We start from the raw sequence: 18,560 nt of genomic DNA, 5'->3' as shown, positions 1-18,560 counted from the left end.
CTGCTAGTCTCTTCCAACCTTTTTGGACCAAGTGACTCATGTACCACAGTCCTGGCTGAGGATAGAAACAGCAGCAGGCGGCAAACTTGGGTGTTTTTGCGCTTATTTTTCTGAATTTCTTCTTAAAATAAATGGCAGTTACCAGCAGTCAGCGGTGCCCTCCAGCTGACTGTAAGCCTAGAAGCCGGTCGCCCTCTGTGACCCAGGCCCACCCTTTCCCTGTGGTCACCAGCTCCAGCCCTTGGCGCGGACGCTGGGGGCTGGGAGCAAAGCTCGGGGCTAGCACTTTTACTCCGTATAATACCTTCCTTTGTTTAAGGATATTTTCCACTCTGCCGTGCTCCACAGGGGCCCAAATTAGAGTCCTCTGGGCGCAGAAGTGTTATCCCTTTTCCCCTGCTCTTCAGCTTCTGCTGAAAAATAAATAAATACACACGGGCAAGAACGAGGTGGCTCTTGCCCCGGCTGCCCCGGCTGGGGACTGGGGGCAGCCGCACAGCCTTCCCAAAGCACAGACAGGTTCCCCCTGTGGCTGCACACACACCCACTCACACCTGTTGGAGGTGAGCGGCCTGTGTTTAGAGGGAGAGACACGGCAAGCTCATCACAGGTCTGATGTGACCATTGGCTCCTCACCTGTGGGTCCTATCAGATCGTGTCACCCAAATATCTTCTGCTAATACATCCGTTTCCTCTACGTCTCACCATGGCGTGGCCAGGGGTCCTGGAGTGTCACCCTGCCTCTGATCACGTTTATAATCAATACCTACATAGCACCTCCTTGTTTTCCTTTAAATATGTTGCCTTAATGATCTGCTAAAGAACGTGCCACCAACTTTAAGTGGTAGTTGCAATATCCTCGCTAAAACAAAAATCATGTTGACTGAAGCATTTTATTTAATGGTGGTCTTTTTAAAAAAAAAAAAAAAAATCCGACCTTTCTCTTGCTTTTTTCATTGAGGGAGTCTGTCACCTTCCCTATTCACTGAGAAGTATTGACTTCGTGATACACATTCTATAGCATTTCTGATTTGAATATTTTTGCCCATTTTTATCAATTATTAAACCTTCTCTTCTAGAAAAAAAAAAAAAAAGAGAAAAGAAAACAATCTAAGTGCTTTAAACTACGTTTTCCCTGTGGGTTCCCATCGCAGCCCTGAGCCATGGGAGGGCAGGCACTGTTAGTGTCCCCATCTGCGAAGTGAGGACAGCTTAGGTGGTTTCTTCATCACTCACTTCCTTAAACCTATGCCTTCTCAATTTAATTTCCTGCCCTGTGTCCTCTGTATAATAATATGGGCTCATGGGGGAGCTTCTGGTCCCCAAGAGAGGCTTGACCTAGCTTCTTGCAAAATATTAACAAGGGAATTCAGGATCCCGAGGGAATGATTGAGTACGTTCGAGGGCAAAGCTGGACCCTCCCGCCCTTTTTCTATTAGAGAGGCAGTGAGAACCCTCTGTGTTCAGGCCCTTGAAGAGCTGAGCGAGAGGTTTCTACGGAGGCTCTGTGATGAAACGAAAGCAACACAGAAAGCACAGAAAGAACATAGCTGCTTGGGGTGGGGTGGGGTGGAAGGCCAGAGGTACAGGGGATGTTTCAATCTGATAAGCTGCTCAAGCAAAGTGTAATCACTTTATCTCCACTGGGAACTGTTTTTCTGTGCAGGCATCAACTTGTTTTCCCAGCAGCCTCTGCTCCCAACAGGGCTATCAGATACCCGAGGAAAAATCCAAAGCACCCCTGTCTGTGTCTGATTCTGACAGGGAAATAGAACCAGACCCAGCCACACAATGGGCAGAGGCCAGGCGGTTTGAGTCCAGGGTAGCTGGGCGGCCTGCGAGCTCCCCTTAGTTCAGCAGAGAGCCTTTCTGGGCTCAGTTACCTCCATCTGCATTCCTGTCTCCTTCCCGGGGAAGCTGGCTCCTGGCAACAGTTTGGTTAGGTGGCTCTTCTGCTAACACCCTGTTTCACCCAGCAGTGACCTTCCTGGCGTCCTGCTCCTTAGCTAGGCCTGAGGGCAATGGAAAAAGTACACAACAAAAAGCAGACCCCTGTTAGAAGAAATGGAGGCTAGAAGATCTACCTGCCTGAAGATTTTTTAAAAATATATATTTATTGACTTCAGAGAGGAAGGGAGAATGAGAGTGAGATAGAAACATCAATGATGAGAGAGGATCGTTGATTGGCTGCCTCCTCCACATCCCCATGGCGGGGATCAAGCCCTCAACCTGGGCATGTGCCCTGACCAGGAATCTAACCATGACCTCCTAGTCCATAGGTTGATGCTCAACCACTGAGCCATACCGCCCAGGCTAAAGATTGTAATATATTTCTGAAAAGCTTTGGAGCTGATCAGTTTGAGTGGCGGGGACTGATTTTGGGACCTGCCCAAGCTGCCCTGTAGCCCTTGATGCAAATGTGGTCCACGCAGGCATCAGAACGAGGGCGGAATGCCTCCCCAGCTCGTAGGGATCACCCACTGCTGCTCTTTCCAAGATAAGAATTCCCATCTTGCAGTCACTGAAATAGTCAACTTAGCCATACGTTTGTGATCTCATCCTTAGATGAAGCCCCAGTCAGGGCGGACTCACAGCCCAGCTGGGCTAAGGAACAGGCAGGTTTCTTCGAAGAGGGGCTGAGATCATTGTGCTCCTTGCGTCCGAGGTCCTATTGGGCCAAGCAGCATTCGCATGTTGACCTCTCTGTCTCGTCCCCTCCCCGGTGTGTTGCAGAGGATGTGAAGCCCTATCAAGTGAATGGAGTCAACCCCACTTACCCAGAATCCCGTTATACCTCGGACTACTTCATTAGTAAGTTCACCCGCCACTCTTCTCCCCTCTTCTTGCTCATTGGGGAAGGAGCCCTGTCCCAACTGAGCTCAAGCTCCTTCATGGTAATTCTATGGCAAACAATATTTCCTTATCTGCCCTCCCCTGCCCCCCCGCAAAGCACAAGGCTTCAGCCTGTTTGCATGTTGTCCTGACCTGCAAGCGCCTGCCCATAGGACCTCCCTCTGATACCATCAGCCTGAAAGTAGCGCAGAGAGCTGCGGCCATTCCTGTCGGAGCCTGTGCGCTGTGGGGCCATCGGAGGGAGATCGGGTTAGGGATCTGGTCATGGCCCTTGTTCTCTCCCTGTTACGCGTGGATCTGACAGCGTTTCTTCTGAAATCCTCCCTGGAGAGTGGGCCATGCAGCTTCAGATCCGTTCCAGATCGGGCTTTGCATCTGGCACAGAAAATAAAACCTTGTCCCTTCTCGTGCAGGACACCTAACCGTACCGCAGAGGGGGCCGGAGGGAGAGTTAGTGCAGGGTTCTTCTGGTTTTGCTTCCAAAGGGACTCTTCAGCAGCTTCGTTTTTGTTTTGTTTTCTCACTTTATTGTGATTTTTCTTCTAAGAACAACGTAAGTTCTATGGAGTAAGAGCTTACCCTGAGCCAGAAATGTTGGTAGGCGTTCTGCATATATATTCTTGTTTGATTTTTATCACAACGCTCCAAGCAAGATCGCCATCATCCCTGTTTTAGAGATGAAGAGATGAAGCCAGAAAGGGGAGGTATCTTGCCAAGGGCCCTAGCAATTAAGAAGTGGAGCAAGGTTACCTTGCCCCGAGGCCCTTCTCATTGAAAATATTTTCCTCTTACTCTCTACGGTAGTTGGCCTGTGACACATTGTGGGACGGGTGTCAGTAGTGAAGAACTGCTTGTTGTAGGTACAAAGCTCTCCCCTCTTTAATGCCACCCTCGCTCTGTTTCCAGGCTACGGTATCGAGCATGCTCAGTGTGTTCCTCCCTCGGAGTTCTCAGAGCCCAGCTTCATCACAGAGTCCTACCAGACGCTCCATCCCATCAGCTCGGAGGAGCTCCTCTCCCTCAAGTATGAGAACGACTACCCCTCGGTCATTCTCCGGGACCCTCTGCAGACAGACACCTTGCAGACGGACTACTTTGCCATCAAACAAGAAGTCGTCACGCCAGACAACATGTGCATGGGGAGGACCAGTCGTGGTAGGTCAGATTTCTGCTCCAGAAGCTCTTGGTTCCCAAGAGTTCCCTAACGTGGAGAGTTTTTCAGGTCTGCTGTTTCCCCCGCACGATGGGCCCTGGGTACTCCTGAGATTCATTCAGCCTTTCCATCTGAGACTGTGTGGATGTTAAGAACTTTCCACCCTGGGACTTTAGCCACGCCCATCAGCATGGGACAATGACCCTGGGTTCCAGGTTAGAATTGAAATCCGGCAGGATGACCAATCCCATTCTGTATTTGCGCAAGACATTTTAACCAAGGAATAACTAGTTGGATGTGGTTGCTGTTTAAGTTGTTCTTGATGATTATTTTTTTTTAAAGAGGATTTTGCTTACAGAAGCCACAATCCAACAAAAACGGTTCAGGTGACCCTCCTGAAAGCTTAGTTTCGCATTGCCCTGATGCCCCAGAGCATTCTGGGTCAGACTGCCTGGAATCTGAATGACATCTGCTGCTCTGCCTGGGCTCCTGAGCCGTCTGTGAGTTTGGGAAGATACAGGATGGTTAACCAGTAGTTTTTTTGGAACCGGTCATCAGCAGTGTGGTGACAGCGTGTATTTAGCTAGAGGACCGAGGAAAGAGGTGGCTAGAGGCTTCCTAAGAAGGTGTCCTTATTGACATGACTTATGACATTGATAAAATATTCACGGACAGTGAAGTAAATGTTCCAGAATTGAGCTGGTTGACTTTTTAAAGTAACAAAAGTGAAACACACTTGAATTTTAAGATCAGGACCTGAACCCCCGGAGGGGCAGCCACCCTCATAAAGTGTGCAGATGGGTGTTTTTTTATTCATTTTTTTATTAAGGTATTATATGTGTACATATCTTACCATTGCCCCCCACCCCCACCCCACTCCCATACATGCCCTCACTCCCCAGTGTTTTGCGTCCATTGGTGTGCAGATGGTTTTGTTGCCCAGACAAGTGCAGTCCATCAGAAGGAGGGATTTGTTCCTCCAGGAAGAACTGGCTGAGTTCTAAACAGTCTTAAAGGATGACTGTTCCCATAGATAATGGGAAGGAATTGCAAGCAGGAGGAGGAACAGCAGAAAGCCCAATCGAGGGCTCAGAGGCCTTGGCTGGCTGGCCTAGTGGTGACTTCTGCTCAGTGGTCGCCCTGAGACTCGGAGGCACTTGGAGAGGGGCAAAAGGCATCTTCGCTTCGAAGAGCCCCCCCCTTCGGCATCCTGGGCCGCATACCTTGCCATCTTCTTCTAGGGTTCGGGCGTACACTTCCTCCTGGCAGGCCTCCGGGCAGCCAGCGGGCCTGCTCAGGGAAAGTCCCCAGCAAGATCAGAACCTGTAATCTCTCTGCTTCGGGCCCCAGGCTGCTTGTGTTTCAAACTGAAGGGGATGGGTGGGATCAGTATGCCTTCCCCTTTTCTGACTCTTTATTTTTGGGTGCATGTCTATTTAAATACATACACAAATGTGCCTGCGGATCCTTCCTCCCCGCCCCCCGCTGGGGCAGGTCAGAGCATTCACACAGCTCCCTTTCCTATGGGGCTTTCTGTACGTTCTGTGTGTTGAGGCCGAGCCTGTGGGTTTGGGGCTCAGCCATGTTGTAACTTTGGGCAGAGCTGCTGTCACATGCTTTTCAGTTGCATCTGGCTTTGCATTTGTGTAATTGTCTCTGCTTCTCCTTCTCTTGGTTCTTGGTTTCTGTCCCCGCCACCTCTCCAACCCCAAACTAATAACAGTGGAGCAGATAGTGACCCGTACAAAGGGCGTGAGGTATTTCTCTCTGGCCTCATTCTCCTTCCCTCACACCAAGCTTCAGACCACACAGACTTGGGGGCCAGACTCTCCTGCCCACGGCTGCTTTCTGTACTCCGAGGGCTGACTGAATCTGACGTGGTGTGATTGGTCTAGACTGGAAGCATCACTCTTAGCTGGTTATTATGAATACAACTATTCATAGGCTGCATTATTGCATACCAAGTGCTTCTCTGGCCCACCTCCTTAGACTCTGAGAGCTGTGGTTGTGCCAGTCTGTTCAGAGGGCTGCTGGGGGGCCACTCCATCTGCTGCGAGTGCTCTGAGGTCTGCTTGGGGGAGTCAGGTGGCTTTGGAAGGACCTCGCTGAGACTCAGGAAAGTTAGCCAGTGGACATCCTTGAGGACATGTGCTTCCTTGCCTCAGCCCAGTAGCACAGGCGAGTGTCTAATCTAGTTGGATTCAACCCATTTTTGGAGAAAATGCCCGTAAACAAAGGTCCCTCGCTCCAGGATTGTGAAACGGAGCTAAAACGAAAGCAGCTCACTGCTGTAAACCGCAGCTCTCCACGGAGTTGCCTCCAGCTCATGTTTGGGAGGATGCCAGAGAGTGGCTTCGTCCAGGTTAGTGTCCTGCTCGCTGGGACTTCTGGGAAATGCAGCTGTCTGCTTGTGGAAATCCTGGCCTCCGTGCCTTCCCCAAAGAAATATGGCTGATGAAGATAGAATCATTCCAGTGGGACCTAAGTATGGATATGCCCTCAGTATGGGTGACTTGGTGGGGTGTTCTCTCTGAAAACGTACATTCTCTTTTGTCGGCTTTTGGTGTGTTTGTCTCACAGAGACACTGAATGACCATTCAGACAGATAGCTTTTTACGAGACGCCATAAAAGGTCCTGATCTGTTAAAAAGAGGGTACTGCACTCTGGCTGCGGGTTGTTTTCTGGAGTCTTTTAATGTGGATTTCTGGAAGGGGCAAGTCCTTCATTTATCAAAAGTTGTGAGTGTGACAGTGGACTGGGTAGGCAGGGCCTGTAACGCCATGAAGCTCTTCAGTTTGCCTTCTGGACATACCCTTCTTTGGATGGATGGTTGGAAGAAGGTCCAAGAAGCAGTAGATAAATGACTACCTTTGTGTTAGAAGCAGTACTGGAGAGGATAAGAGGTTCAGGAAGTCTACAACAGTGGATTATATAAAAATTACATATTTAACTGAATACCCTTATTCTGGGATTTAAAAAAAAATTAAAATCCCCAACTTAGTTTTTCCTTATTAATTTTGGTTTGGACACCAAAATTAAATATTTGAATTTCACTTTTTTTTTTAGCCAATCTCTACTATTAAGGAAAGGGAGAATGTGCCAAAAACACACTGGTATGGGTTGGTATTGGCCAACCTTATTCTGGAATTTAAACTTGTAGCAGATCAGCCAGCTCTGAGCAGTTGAGAGTTGACTTGTAGGTATTTCTACATACAGATATTTGTCACATCCTTTGCCTCGTGACTTGTGCTGAATCGAGGTGACCCTTTAGTGACCCAGGATTTAACTTAGGCTGCCTAAAAGGCATCTGGAAGTAGAACCTAGAAAATATTCCTGCGAGCCCTTTCAAGCTCTTTTTCCTCCAATTTTTGTTTGCTAGCCTCCCTTTTCAATGGCATTTTTGCCAATGGAAATTTCTCTTGGAGCGATTATGCAACGATAGCAGCTGTTTACAACCTGGTTTGGGAAATTAATGAACTTGCATGATCTTGTGGTCAGTGAAGAATGCTTTAAGCAACTGGGAGAGTAAAGGATTTCTGACATCGCTGTGGACTTTAATCACTCTTTCATCAACTCCTTTGTTTTTTTAATTGCCCACGCTTCCCCAATGAAGCACAAATTTCAAGTCCAAAGTTGTACTTGGAGAGAATCAGCAGCATGGATTTCTGTTTAGAAGAGTGACCATATATTTTTCTTTTTTAATCTCCTGGAAAAAGCATCCCATTACTTCGTTCTCTATTTGAAAAGACAGAGAGGCAGCACTTGTATTTCATTTTAAAATAGTATTTGGAAAAAATGCTTAAAAAATAGCACTTCAGCTCCAAGGTCAAGGAAGGTCAATCTGCTCTTAGTCGAATGGAATTTTTTTCTTATGACCAAACTATTTTGCCAAATTGGGCCTTTGGAAATTATCTCATTGGCTTGAGTCGGACTAGGGAGTTGAGTTGCACTGCTTCGATTTCTTCACTTACTCATTCAGCCTCAGGCATCAGCCAGAAACCCACCAGAACATGTGTGGGCCTCAGCTTTTAGATTTCTGGCTCCAGGGTTCTCGAGGTCCCAAGCACCGCTGTCTCCCTCTGACAGGCAGGAGCAGCCCGTGGCTAGGAACCTCCATCCTGGGACCTGGAGAACAAGACAGCACCGTGCAGGGCAGTGGCTCTCACGCTGCAGCCAGCCCAGCCCCTCCTCCCCGAGCCAACCCACAGCTCCCGTCCCCACGGCCTCTCCCTTCTTCCATGCCTCCTGCGGGTCTGATGAGCGATCTGTCCTCACTCCGAGGGTTTTTACAGTTGTCTTTTCCCAATCCCTCCTCCCCTGCCTTCTTCCCACCTCCTCCTTCACCTCCAGGTAAACTCGGGGGCCAGGACTCTTTTGAGAGCATAGAGAGCTACGATAGTTGTGACCGCCTCACCCAGTCCTGGAGCAGCCAGTCATCTTTCAACAGCCTGCAGCGCGTCCCCTCCTATGACAGCTTCGACTCCGAGGACTATCCAGCCGCCCTGCCCAACCACAATCCCAAGGGCACCTTCAAGGACTATGTGCGTGACCGTGCTGACCTCAACAAGGACAAGCCTGTCATTCCTGCTGCTGCCCTGGCTGGCTACACAGGTAGGCGCCTGCCCCTACCTCGGAGCCTCGGTGGGCGTGCTGCTGTGGGTGGGCTCAGCGGAGGGCCCTGGGCCCGTAGTCCCAAACACCGAAGCCTGCCTTTTCTTTTTGCGGGGAGTGGGGAGAAGACTCGAAGAGGTCTGGTCAGTCTCTCAGGCCCCTCTGTTTATGAATAGCCATTGATTGTTGGAAGCAAAGAGTGTCCTTCTATTCGAAGGGATCATTTCCAAGAGTGGTAGGAGAAAAAAAACACACGTATATTTTGGGTCTTTTTCCATATCTGGGGGAAGGGAACTCTGTGAAGTTGGCGTCTCCGGAAACTCTGCCTCGTGGCCGAGCATCAAGGGCCTTTCTCGAGCCGGCTCTTAGGAGGTCTTTCAAAATACAGAACCAGCAGCAGCAGCTCTAGGAGGCACCCCTGCGTGGCCTGCACCTGGCCTCCGCTGTGGTGCAGCATTCATTGGGCGGGCTGTTCAGATGGCAAGAGTGTCCTTGGGCACCTGAACTCTGCCAGGTCTTGGCCAGGAACCCTCTCTCCTCACTTGGCTTTATGACGGGTTCTCTCCCAGGAGTGGAAGTTACGGTGAGTGAAGAGAGACTGTAGAGGAAGGGAGATGTATGTTCAGAGCTTGGGCTTCGATTGAGAATCTGGTACTAGAGCCAAACAATGTCTTGTCCACATGAGCTGCTGCCCGACCCCGGAAACCTTTGCAGTGTGTGTATGGGAACTACCCAAGGAGCCTTATAGTGTCGGGGCTCAGATCCTTCCTGTCCGATGGTAGTGTTTTCTAAAAACTAGAAATTGCGTTGTGAGTGCAGCTTGTGTTAGTGGATCACTCATCTGGGGCCTCGGCCTCGATTCTCTTGTCAGGTACTCCACCCTGGCCAGGTTGCCACGTGGGGGGACCCTTGGTGTGGATGAAGCTAAGCAGCAACATCTGTGTTTCTGTGGAGGTTGCTGAAGAGTGAACTACATCTTCACTGTGTGTCAGGAAGCCTCAGTTCTTATTAGAAAAAGTGCTGACCTCTGAGAGCAACTCAGCTGCGTAGAGAAATCACTCCTTTTTCAGAGACCAGGAGTGGGCCCCGTGGTGCTGTTCAGGGCATGCGCAGGTGCCCAGGAGTTGCGTCTGTGTTTTCAGGCAGTGACAAGGTCTCTATGGAGCCAGGGGCCAGAAAGGAACTTAAAGTTCCCCTCCTCTGCTCTTTCTACACTGTCCCCCATGGCCTTTGCTGGAAGGTCACTCGTGTGTGGGAACGCGCTACTTCTGAAGGGACCCCCTTTTCCAGCTCCAGAGAGCAGACTCCTGGAGAGTTTGCCCATTCCTGTTAATGACCCTGGGAGTGGGGAAAAGTAAATTCAGTCTCTTTCAAGATGCATAAACGTTCTGGCTTCTGTAGTTACAAGGATAGTTTAGGTATTTGAAGAACTAGACTCCAGTTGGATTCATTGATGGAGGGAGAAATGCTCCTTTATTTGGAAGAGGAAGGAAAGGCCTCAGTGGCTGAACGATGACTCTGTGGGCCCTGGAGGTGGTAGGCATCTCCAACTGGGCACGCTGGCTTCTGTTCTTGGGATGCAGAGAAACCATGCCCTGTCATTTACCCAAGCATAAAGGCCAAGTCTTCTACAACTTCCACCCCAACTTCCAGTACACATCCTCAGCTTAGTTTCTCCTTATTAAAGAGGTGTTTTTGTTCACTCTGGCATAATCTCCGCTATAACCATCATCCATACCCACAACCATAATTCTTTTCCCACAACAGTTTCCATCATTCTCTCTTAGGTACAGATGTGATTCTGTTAATTTCCATAGTTAGGGCAGTTTGGTGGATAATGAGATTAAATAAACTGACTTTAAGTCCTAAAGTTTGAGTTCTGGCCAAAGAAAACCCTAGGATTTAGGTCAGCCTTCATGGGATGAGATTCTGGTAAGGGTCCATGGCCACACAGCAAAGGTCTAGATGCCTCCAGACATGGTAAAAGCCCGATTTCCACCTCAAATAGGAACTTCTCAGCAAGTGTTGCCATGTAATATTATTGGATTTCCACATGGGAGATGCCTGCAGAGCTAATAGTCTACAAGAGTGACTGAAAGGGTTTTGTCTAAGATGGTTTTAGAACCTTGACAAGAATGATCTGAGAGCGGGGATCTTTCCCAGTGTCCCAGTTTTGAGGAGAGAAGGACAGAGATGACTTGGAAATTCCAAGGACTAGGAATGAGTGTGAAGTACAAATGAGGGACATGAACAGTCAAGACAGCCAACACCAAAGGCTGCCTGTGAGACTTCTCTGGCAGTCCAGACTCGGGGACAAACAGATAAAGCATCAAGAGCTCTTTTATCACAAGTATAAATAATGTCCTGGAGGTCTGAGTTATGTTTGATCCCTTATTTGGATATATTGTTTTTAATAGATGCCCCTTTTCTCCTCCCTCACTCCCTCCCTTCCTCCATCTCTCTCTTCCTCCCTCCCTCTTTCCTTCCTTTCTTCCCTCCCTCCCTTCCTCCATCCCTCTCTCCTTCCCTCCTTCCTTTCTTCTTTCCTTCCTTCTTCTTTCCTTCCTTCCTTCCTCTTCCTCTCCCTCCCTCCCTTGATCCCCCCTCTTTCTCTCTCTCTCAGAATAAAACATTCAGTAAGTGGAAGAAAAGGGAGGGTGACTATTGATTATAGGTCTCAAAGACTAAAATAGTCATTTGAATTAAAAAATGTTTTTAAGGATCTTACCATTCAGCTGTTTCTTCTCTATAATTGTAGGTTTAATTTTTCATACTATTTCAGATCACGGTGAGAACAATAGCCCAGAAAACGGAAGTCCCTCACACTCCCTCCCAACTGTAACACACTGTGTGATTTTAGGCAAATTTACCTTGTACCCTTTTCTACTTTTAGCGAAGGAGAAGTGCTCATCCTTATCTTGGTGGTAGAAGATCTGTGAAAATGTAATTGAACCAAATCGATTAATTTAAACAAATAAGTGCTAGACATTGTGCTAGACATAGACGAGGGGAAGAGCTTAATGGTAGCAAATCAGTTATTTCAGCAAATGTTTCCAAGCACATGTTGAGTGCAGATAAGTGCTAGAAGCTTTTGAGGGTTCACTATCTTGTCCAATTCAATATTAGTGTAATTGTCTTCAGACTTGAATTGGATTTTCTTATTGCTGTGGTTTCTATGAAGGCCGGGATTTGCTAGGCAGATCGGGTGGAAAGCCCACATGGCTTTTTTTCTCTGCTCAATGTCTGGTGAGCGTCTCCTGCCCACATTGCAGACTGATTCTAGGTGGTGGGTGTTGGCTCTGGAGCCCTCACTGTGGCCCCTTCTCATTTCAGATGCATCCTAGAGAATGGGGAAGGGGAGGGAGCATACCAGGTGAGCCCCAACACCGCCCAAAGAGCAGGTGGTGACTGGAACACAGATGGGTCTCTCGCTTTATGCAGACATGCTAAGATGAGCTGAAGTTTGAAAAAAAATAATTGAGAAGGTGGAAATCATTGTATAAGTGCTGGCAACCCTTTTTATTGCTTGTAAAAGTCACACCTACTATTTTTTTTTATCTCAAGTTCTGTCTCCCTGCCTCCCCCAACTCCCTTAAATGTTGATTGCTCCGAAGTATGTGTGGCCACACAGTAGGAGCACTTGAACCCTTACGTCACAATTCCTTGGCCTGAATGAAAGGATGCATGTATAGCTTCTCTGAGCTGGGAGCAGAACCCATTTTCCTACCCTTACACTAGGAGCCTAGGTCTCCATCCATATCCCTTTCAAAGAAACACATTTTATTTCTGCCTATGATGTCTTAGTCACTGCACTGTACGTGTGGAAATCAGTTAGAAACTGAATTTTCACATTTTCTTGCACAGTTACATTCTTCCTCCGAAGATAAGAAAATTGCATCAGCCTTCACTGGGCTCCCATGGCAACTTGTTAAATTAGGTCAAGATGTGGGGGCAGATAACATGGCTTGAAAGCCTGCCTGTTAGCCGAGTTTAAGAATACATCAAATGCAATGCTGGCTTCCGCCAAAATGTGTCTTCTTACCTTGCTGTGAACTGCCTATGGTTGTCAAACTGATACAATCAGAAAGCTCCATTTTTCTCTTGTTCGAGGATACATTATGAACTGCACCTAATGAAGAAGACAATCGGAGGCAGGCGGCCCAGTGTTTTCTGTATAGCTAGCTGGTCGACCTAAGCAGAATGCTTTCCGGATTCTCGAGAAAAAACACAGGCCTCTCTGATTTTTACTATCGGTTTCAGTAGGTATAGAATCACATACGGGATTGTCAACTAGTATTCTCTCTTTCTGTCCCTCCAGCCCCATTTTATAGATGATGAAACTGAGGCATAAAAAGGGACTTATTCAAGGCCACCTAATTGCAGCCGGCACAGAATGGTAGCTCCTGAATTGGATCCAAAGTGCCAGATGCCTATGAATTTTGTCTCCATATTAAGGAATGAAAGTACTCACGGGTTATTATCTCAGTTACCTCCTCAGAGCAGATCAGGGGCCTTGTGGCCCCATAGTCACCAATTAACACTGTATGTATGTGACTTAGCAAAATGGAAGAGGGGGCAGGGCTAGTTTTTGGCTTTCGTCCAGAGTTATTGGTCTGTAAGTCGCCTATGTCCAACTCCATTACGAATTGCCAGGCATTGCCACAGATAAGGAACCCATTCCTGTCCCTTCTGGGATTGCTACTGAGCCTACCTGGTGGGAATGCTCTTGCTGTCAGTATCCAGGGGTATCCCCACGCTTGGGGTTGCCATGGTGAGTGAAGGGGTTAGGGTCTCTTTTTTACCCCAGAGTCTGAGGAAAGCTAGGCCCGAAGCCATTCGTGAACTGTAAAGGTATTATGTTTTACAGCGCTGTGTGGGGTTTGCGACTAGAGAGACCCCCAGTCTCCTCAAGACTAAACTGGGGACTAACTGGAATTCAACTTCCAAATATTTTGGCAGGAGACAGAAATAGGTACCGGTCTTGTAGAAAAAGACATTCCCCTGCAGGCCCTCTCCAATGCTCTGGCCTGAAAGAAGTCTTCTTGCCACTTTGTAGAAGGCCCTGGAGCAAGTTTCAAGTCACACAAGGAGAAAGTCCCAACAAGCCCAGAACCTGGGCCTTCTGGCTCGTAGCTGAGTTTTAGGGGTCAGTAACCCTACGCTACTGCTAAAACATGTTCTCGAAAATAAACAACTTGACTGCAAAAGGAAGTCCTTGAAAGCCCTTCCATGCAGAATAAAACTGGAGACTTGGCAGTGAGCGCTGCCTGGAATCCGTTTTCTGGAGGAAAGCGGGCTTGCAAAGTAAGCTCGGTGGGCTTCAGGCACAAGACACGCCCGGGAACTCGGGCATGCGCCTGAGTTGCTGATCAGGAAGGGGAGTGGGGTCACCAAAGAAAATTAGCAGGGCAATGTGGATTTCTACAGGAGAGTAAAAAGAATTCTATCCTGAGGCAGCATTGTTATGAGCAGGGGTCCTCAAACTTTTTAAACGGGGCCAGTTCACTGTCCCTCAGACCGTTGGAGGGCCGGACTATAGTTTAAAAAAAAAAACTATGAACAAATTCCTATGCACACTGCTAAGTCAGCTGCTAAGCAGGACAGGCAGCGGCGGCAAAAACACCCGGCAGGCCAGATAAATGTCCTCGGCGGGCCGCATGTGGCCAGTGGGCTGTAGTTTGAGGACCTCTGGTTATGAGGGACAGGATAGAGCTTTTTAATTTGGGGGTTTATTCCCTGAGCCAAACTGGAAGATAGCCTCCCTGCAGAAATCTATACTAATGAAAGCGTAATATGATAATTAGACCGGACAGCCAAACGACCGTCTGGATGTCCTTCCGGACGAAGCTGCGCATGTGAGGGCCAAGCCCCTTGCATGAATTTCGTGCATCGGGCCTCTAGTGTTGGGATAAGATAGAGCGAACTGACTACAGTCGAGGAGAACCAACTGGTTGACGTGGGCACAGAGCTCAGATGCCCATTTGTGCAGCCCATGCCTTTCACAGGGATCCCGGGTCAGGCACGTGAGCTGGCCATGGGCTTGCGGGAAGCCATCAGTCTCAGCATAGAGCATCCTTGGGCAGCATCTGAGTGGACAGGAGGGAAAGAGCTAGAAATGAGAAAGGCAGCAACCGAGTGTCTCCCCGTTTCTGGCTCAGAGGCCCCTTCCTTGGCAGGTGGCAGGACGCCAGCCAGACCCCTGATCCCGAGTGGAGCTTTGCTGCCAGCCAGCGTCCCAGGAGCCGGGGGATTCCGGTCCTCTGTGCTGTTTGATGGTAGGTCCTGAGGCGGGGCGTGCAGTGAGGTGGGGGGGTCTCCCTGGAGAAATGGGCTACCCTGCTGCTCAGGAATGGGGTTGGTGGGAAAAACTCCTGGCAAGCTCTGACCTGGGTGGGAGAAGAAGCCTCCTCTGTTGCCTGCAGGGCAGGGTCATGGCTCCTGCCTTCTGATTCACTTTTGGGCAGTTTCTCTTCATCATCTGCCACCTGTAGAAAAGGATCACGTGGTCGGGGCCTCACTATTAAGTCTTTTTTTCTAAATGTCTTTAAAAACGTGGAAAGCAGAGGTCCCCTGTTCCCTGTTCTCCATAAAGTGTCTTTCACGTGACGCCCGCAGGGTGGGTGTTTATCCGAGCCCACTCTGTCACTTGGGTATGCCTTCTGGCCACCCATGCTGTTTAACCAGGTTTATTCCAGGGGCTGGATCAGTAGGGTTAAGAGTGTGGACTTGGGAGCCAGTCGTCCTGAGCGTGTCCTGGCTTTGTCACTGACCAGCTGTGTGACTTTGGACAAGCTAACATCTCTGTGCCTCAGTTTTCTCATCTGCAAAATGGGAATGATAATGGTTCCTCTCTCCTAGAATAGATGAGAGAAATGAACTAGGTTATGGGACGCACCCACAAATAGTGCTGGCATATAGGAGAGTTCTCTGGGTGCCGGTTGTTACCACTGTTCCATATTATCCTCCAACCTGTTTGTCTTTCCAGGATCATACATGCTTTGTGGTTGGAACTATATGTTTTATGTACAGAATTCCAGTCATTGCTGGCACTGTCCTGGGTGCAGCAGATATTTAATGGCAGATTAGGTCATTTCTGCTATTGAACAGAACTGCCGCTGTTTGCTAGACTCTCTCATATCCATTAAATTATTTCAACTGTCACCAGTAGCCACATGAGGAAGGTTCTGTGTTCTCTTTGTACAAATGAGGGAGTTGAAGTTCAGAGGGGGAAGAGGACTAGTCCACAGTCATACAGCAAACAACAAAGCGGATGCCTTTCAAAGTGTTCCACAGTGGGACAATTAGCAGGGACACATCCGATGTCAGCAGTGTATTTGTTTGGGTCTGTGGAGGAGCTGATGTCAACACCTGGTTAGACTTGCTCTAAAAGTAGGAGAGAGCGAGGGAAGGCAGGGGGCCTCTAGACCATGCTCAGGTGTGTTACCTGTTAGAGGACAGAGGGAAGGAAGGAGACTGGGGTGGGAAGAGCCTCCAACTGCAGCTCAATCCCTAGGAAGGTCTGGCCAGGCTGGTGGGGAATCCGCTGGTCAAAGTTGCCCATTGGAGGAGCTCCATGTCTCTCAGAAAGGGCCCATGCCTCCAAAAATGCTCAGTCCCTGGCTGAAGCAGACCCTAGGAAGCTTGACCTTGGTGTGGACATGGTGGATCCAGTCAGTTATGCTCCCTGCTGCAAGAGACCCGAGTAGCTCGTTGTCATGGCTGCCGTAGGTCGTGTGACCCCCATCCTACCTGACTACCAAACATAGGCTGTCAAATCAGGGCAGCCCAGCTCTTCTCAGACTAGTTGTAGAGCAGGACTCAAGACCAAGGTCAATCTCAGTGCTCTTGGTGGCCCACGATAGGCTCCAGAAAGCAGCATGTTGTTGATTACAACTAACCAAGTGCATTGCCTGACGTGTGACTCACCTCTCCCTGAGAGATAATGAGAGCGAAAGTTCTCCTATGGCGAGTGAATGTGACAGTTTAAACTCCGGATGAGGATGGGACTTGCTTGGCTGGGAAGGTGTGCAGAGGGCACAGCTCTGTGGAGGGTGTGCCGTTCAGAGCCGAGGTGGGCACAGTTTCTGTGAAGGCCTCTCAAAGCTAGGTTTTTGGTCAGGCCTTCTTCACACGTGTAGGTTGGGACAGAAAAGGTGTTTCTTCTGTGACCTCCAGGCTCTTGTCACTATTAACATTCCCTTTTGTTATTCATCCCCATCTGGCCTCAATGCCTGATATTGGAGGGGTATTCAGAAATTATTTGCTGGATAAATACTTAAGAATTCAGTCTTGGTTCACCTCCCCAAGAATTGTAAGATGCTTGACCAGTCATTCCTCTCATCCTTGAGGTGCTGGGGACATTGCCCCTCGGATAAAATGAATTCCAGAGGCTGCGTTGAGATCTGAGAAAGACCTGGGCTTCAGCGTTTTTAAGTCCTGTTTTCTAATCCCAACCAGTGAGCGCATCTTTCTTTCTTCCTGTTACCTGGCTACGTGTAGGGAGACCTTTCCTTCAGTTACATTGGTTAGAAAAAGTATTGCCTTGGTGTCTTAAGGAAATTCTCACCCTGTACCCTCAAATCCAAACCTAAGCCATTTCTGGTGACTTGAAAGAATGGCTTACCTAGAAGACACCAGGAGGCAAAGCTCTAAGGAAACCCACTTCCTGACTTGAGCTTCACTGGCTCGCTGTCCAAGCCTGTGTCTGAGGGCAGGTTGAACTTGGTTAGACGGAGTTCTTGGGCTTAGGGGAAAGAGGCAGGTGCATTTGAATACAGGCTGCCCCTTTAAGAGAGAAACAGTCTCCTTTCTCCTGCAGCCACCCCCACACACACGTGTGCTTGAACGCATGCAGGTGTGAGGAGCCTGAGCAAAAACAAGGGTCTTTTCTCCACACACTGAAGTGTGTAACTGTCACATTCTCAGGCCCCAGGCAGATGCCACAGTGAGCCTCCCTTACGTCATCCCAGGAGGGGCAGCTAGGCCAGTCTGTGACCAACCAGGGGGGCCTGCTGCCCAGCCTGCCTTGGACATGGATGGCTGGACAGACTCTGTGCTTCACCTTCCCTGAATGCTGACGGGGTCTACCTCTGGGCCAAACTGCTGACATTTGTGGGGAACGCTGCTGAACTCGGTCAGCCCTCCATAATAACCAGGCAGAGCATGCTTGGCGAGGAGCATACATGATTAGGGAAGAAAAAGCACATTGGAGGAAAGAGGATATAAGTCTGTCTGTGGCCAAGATTTCCCCAAACCATAAATGTCTGTCATACTTTCACTTGCAAAGCAGCTTGCATCTGCTCTTTGGGGGCCTACTTACTTTGAGTTAGAGTCAGGACTTCTCGGTTATTCCTAACGCGGGCAGATCTCAACCGGCCCTTCTTAACTGCAGAATTGAGAGCATTTCACACTCACCTGCTTTCATCTTTTGTATTTGTATTTTATTTTATTTTATTTTTTTTGCCTCCTACTCTCTCCTTTTTCGAAGTTGCCATATAAAAGGCCAATTTAATTCTTGGAAGAAGAATTAAATTTTAGCTAGTGCTTTTGCTGTTTTCTTTTGAATTCTTTTACTTGTCTTTCTTTGAAAAGTCTGCATTGGAAATATGTTTTCTATTGCTTTATTCTTCTCTTTAATTTTATTGTTGTATTTTATATTGTTCCCAACTGTTCTGCACTGCAGTAAAAAAATTTATATTCATATACATATATATGTACACATATACATATTCTCATGATGTAGATTTAACTTATATCTCTATGAAGTAGGAAGGAGCAGGGGCAGTTTAGGATTGGGAACACTAAAGGCCAGAGAGTTGAATCAGTTGCTAAGATCACAGTGAATTAGGGAGAAATTTGGATCAAAGCCTTGGACCCCTGCCTCCCATTCTGGGCTCTCCCGAAGGCATGGGACTATTTTAATTCTGTAGGATGAGGTCTGCT

At 48.4% G+C, this 18,560-nt stretch overlaps 1 protein-coding gene across 3 annotated transcripts in view; it reads left to right on the top strand.

Moving 5' to 3' along the window:
• Positions 1-18,560, top strand: part of ETS1 (ETS proto-oncogene 1, transcription factor) — a 66,935-nt gene that overhangs the window by 39,340 nt on the left and 9,035 nt on the right. For 2 of the 3 annotated variants that reach the window (XM_008142552.3, XM_054712459.1), the window contains exons 4-6: positions 2,734-2,811; positions 3,760-4,008; positions 8,358-8,618. In XM_008142552.3, coding sequence (XP_008140774.1) covers positions 2,734-2,811; positions 3,760-4,008; positions 8,358-8,618 — 588 coding nt within the window. The remainder of the gene's footprint in view (positions 1-2,733; positions 2,812-3,759; positions 4,009-8,357; positions 8,619-18,560) is intronic. The other variant, XM_028146922.2, reaches the window with a different exon arrangement.

Source organism: Eptesicus fuscus, chromosome 23, assembly GCF_027574615.1.
Source record: "Eptesicus fuscus isolate TK198812 chromosome 23, DD_ASM_mEF_20220401, whole genome shotgun sequence".
Taxonomy (NCBI): Eukaryota; Metazoa; Chordata; class Mammalia; order Chiroptera; family Vespertilionidae; genus Eptesicus; species Eptesicus fuscus.
Note: the sequence above shows the minus strand (reverse complement) of the source record. Positions and strands in the feature narration are given on the sequence as shown.